We start from the raw sequence: 3,189 nt of genomic DNA, 5'->3' as shown, positions 1-3,189 counted from the left end.
ATCATGGTTGATTTCTGTTTCTTGATGCTGAACGGAACAATGGTTGATATGCTCGGAGCGTGAAGCCGAGCTCATCCCAGTGAATGTAATGATCTCGAAGTGCGTATCTCCTGCGATAGTAATTTGTTCACCAGAGCCCGAGTTTATTGCCTGAGTTTTTCGTAGGTCCTCTTCTATCGAAGAAGAATATCTGCTTTGAGTACCGAAAGAAGTAGACAGTTGGCTACCTGAAACATCATGTGAAGGAAGCAGCCTTGTGTATGTTTTCCAGGAATTTTCGATAATTGGGATAAAGGTCGCATCTGGAAATGAAGTACTCCGTACCTGCTGACTAGATAGAAATGAAGTTGCCCCAGCAGTAGTACTTAAATGGAAGTTCCCTTTCAATGTAGTTGAATTAATTGGAATGGCCGGGGTCGTGCCTTGAGAGCTGGCAGTTTTCATTGGGGTACGAGCGGATGTCAACAGGGCCATCATTTCTCCAGAAGTTGGAAAAGAACTGATAGGCTCTCTTGTAGTGTTGAATATGTTTTCAAGAGTTTCTGCAGTCAAATGCCATGAAATATCGGCACTAATAGTAGTTGCCAGGTTGCCGTCAGCCTTCTCTCGGCTAACGGTGTTTGATGATCTTGTGCCGCTTAAACTTGTATTAAAACCGACAATTGTATCAGTATCAACTGTGGTTGGTGGTATCTTTAAGATGGCTCCACTGGTGGTAATTCTAGCTGCTTGGGAGGTTCTCCGAACGAGCAATACGGGCGAGAAGGCTGAAGCTTTAGCCAGGAGCTTTCTGTAGGTAGTGTGGCATTTGACAACGGACGTACAGATTTCCCTGCTATGAGAGGCCCTCATATCAGACTGAAGGTACAGTAACCTTTGACATGCATGGATAGTGATGTATATGATTAGTCTTTATATCTTACTAAACAGGGAGAGACAGCCCCAGTTTTCCCGTTTCTGGTTCAATAATACAACTGCCAATTATGTACATGTATCTATTAGAGACATTTGTTTTATTAGTTGATGTAGTCCCAGTGTCGGTTTCTCTCGTTACTGCGTCCATTATTGCTAATTTCTAGCAAGACAGAAACTGAAAATCTTTACTTTCTGGATGGGGAGTAACAGACAGCAAAGTAGAAGTAAAGTTTGTATGTATATCATACACCTGCTGACCAAACACACAGGACTGGATGGTTCTATTATCTGAGTTTACATAATGGTTAGCGTTCTTGTGTCTCATCAGCTTCCTTTTCATGTTTTATAAACTATAGAGAAGTTTTAAACTATACTTGGCACAAATGGAATATGCACTATCATAGCGCACCATCAAGAAGCGAAGGGCATTCTCATTTAGAGCAGCATATATCTTAGATAGATATTTTAGCAGTAATGTATCTTCCCAGCAGATACCCAACACAAAATAAGAGTAGCAGGTTTTGAAAAGGGCCTAACTCTTGCTGAACTCCACACCCCCCACCTTGCCCTAACATATAGTGTTTCTGTTGGTAGAGTGTTTAGTAAGGAGTTAAAACTTGTTAACCCATCTGGCTTTACTCTATACCTGTCAAATAAGATCACATTAATAAAGGCCGAAGACGGTTGATGACTTCAACATTTGCTGGAGGAAGCCAAACTGGGATGTTTCCAGGCCCTAACCCCTCCAAATATGATAGGTTCTTGAATTTGAGGAGGAAGGTGTAGAAGAACTCAAGGTGAATGTAAAATACCACGGCTAGTATGACTTGGTGCGTAACTATATAAAGATATTAGTCCACTGCCTCCGATGTCATGTTTTATCCTATTATCGCCAGCACTGTTCAAACCAATTAAACTCGATATGGCACAAAGTTTTATATGGGACCCGAACACACCTTTGAAAAGCATTGAGGATGATATGGAGGATAGCTTTGATATCCAGTTCACGGACACAGAGTCTGAGTCTGAGTACACCGAAACAAATTCAGACAGGCTCTTTATAGATACGGATGACGATTTGGCTACTGAGCATTATGAAAAGAGCTATTCTCCTAGCGATACTACGGAAACATCGTCTGATGACAGCAGAAGTAGCCAAGTGGTATGAGTGCGCCTCCATATCTGGTCAACTTCTGCTCAATGCTCACTTATCCCAAGGATGGAGTAGGTATTTATGGAGACATATCGGTACTTGATGAGAGAGAAATAAGTGGGAAAAATGGCCCAGTGACACAAATTTGGATCAATGGTTGGGTAGATGAGAGCATCTTCCGCCGAGTAATGGATATTATAAGAGACGGATAATATGTACATGTTTTTATGTACGCGCATTTATATAGGACTGCACATAGCCATTTAATATGTAGTGCAGGGATTTCCACAAAGAAGTGCAATCAACACTAAACTTTTGAATTATCTTCCCACGTACTAATCATATCTTCCTCCATTTTGTGTCTAGCTTCGTAAGCTTATTAAACGTGCGTCTACCTCTCTATAAAGACGCTGTATCGAGCAGACTGCATGTTATAGTTAGTATAAGATCATTGGAGACTAGTATTATATGTCGGTGGGCTAATGTAAAGCTCTTGATCATGGGTGCTTGTGTTGACGGCAATTTCAACTATATACTGTAAGATGGCTTAGCAGCTGGATCATCCGGCCAGCATAGTTTCTGGCGATGTATCCTTCACCAGCAAGTACATGAAAATTATAATGTGGCCCCATTGCCAGGACACTGACAAAAATCATTGATTCAGTAACCCTTTCAAAACCCGAGAATGGGTGAGACACTTGAGATAGGGACTCAGATGAAACTGCTAATTCCGCCTTAACCTATCCCGTATTGGTGCCACAGGGAAGCAGTGTACTGTAGTGATTCAAAACTGTACGTTCGTGCTTTTTAATATGTTGAAGCGCTTCAGTAGTCTGGAGCTAAATCAATCAACTTAAGACAAACTGTCAAAGAGGTTGAAATCGTTGATTATTCTACTTGTAATGTCTTAGCTACGTAACTATCTAACAAAGGTGCGCGTAGGCGTTAGGCCAGAACGGGAACCCGCGGTCAACAACTTACACCAAGCATAACTCGGCACGACCCAAAATAATACTCAATAGGCAATTAAAGTAGAACAAATGCCGGCTTGAGCCCTTGTAAGGTATACTCGAAACCCTGTTTAAACCGCATCCTTTTGGCCGGGAACTAATAATAGGGTC

General features: G+C 41.7%; 1 protein-coding gene across 1 annotated transcript; it reads left to right on the top strand.

The window, feature by feature from the left end:
• Positions 1–1,837: 1,837 nt before the first annotated feature.
• Positions 1,838–2,280, top strand: BDV27DRAFT_164743 (uncharacterized protein; the record flags this gene model as incomplete). Its single annotated transcript, XM_032073750.1, has 2 exons — positions 1,838–2,077; positions 2,134–2,280. 2 exons carry the CDS (start codon positions 1,838–1,840, stop codon positions 2,278–2,280), a joined length of 387 nt encoding a protein of 128 aa, XP_031920274.1.
• Positions 2,281–3,189: the final 909 nt, after the last annotated feature.

This window comes from Aspergillus caelatus (genome assembly GCF_009193585.1).
Source record: "Aspergillus caelatus strain CBS 763.97 unplaced genomic scaffold BDV27scaffold_536, whole genome shotgun sequence".
Classification (NCBI taxonomy): domain Eukaryota; kingdom Fungi; phylum Ascomycota; class Eurotiomycetes; order Eurotiales; family Aspergillaceae; genus Aspergillus; species Aspergillus caelatus.
The sequence above is the reverse complement of the archived record's forward strand: the minus strand, read 5'-3'. Positions and strand labels throughout refer to the sequence as shown.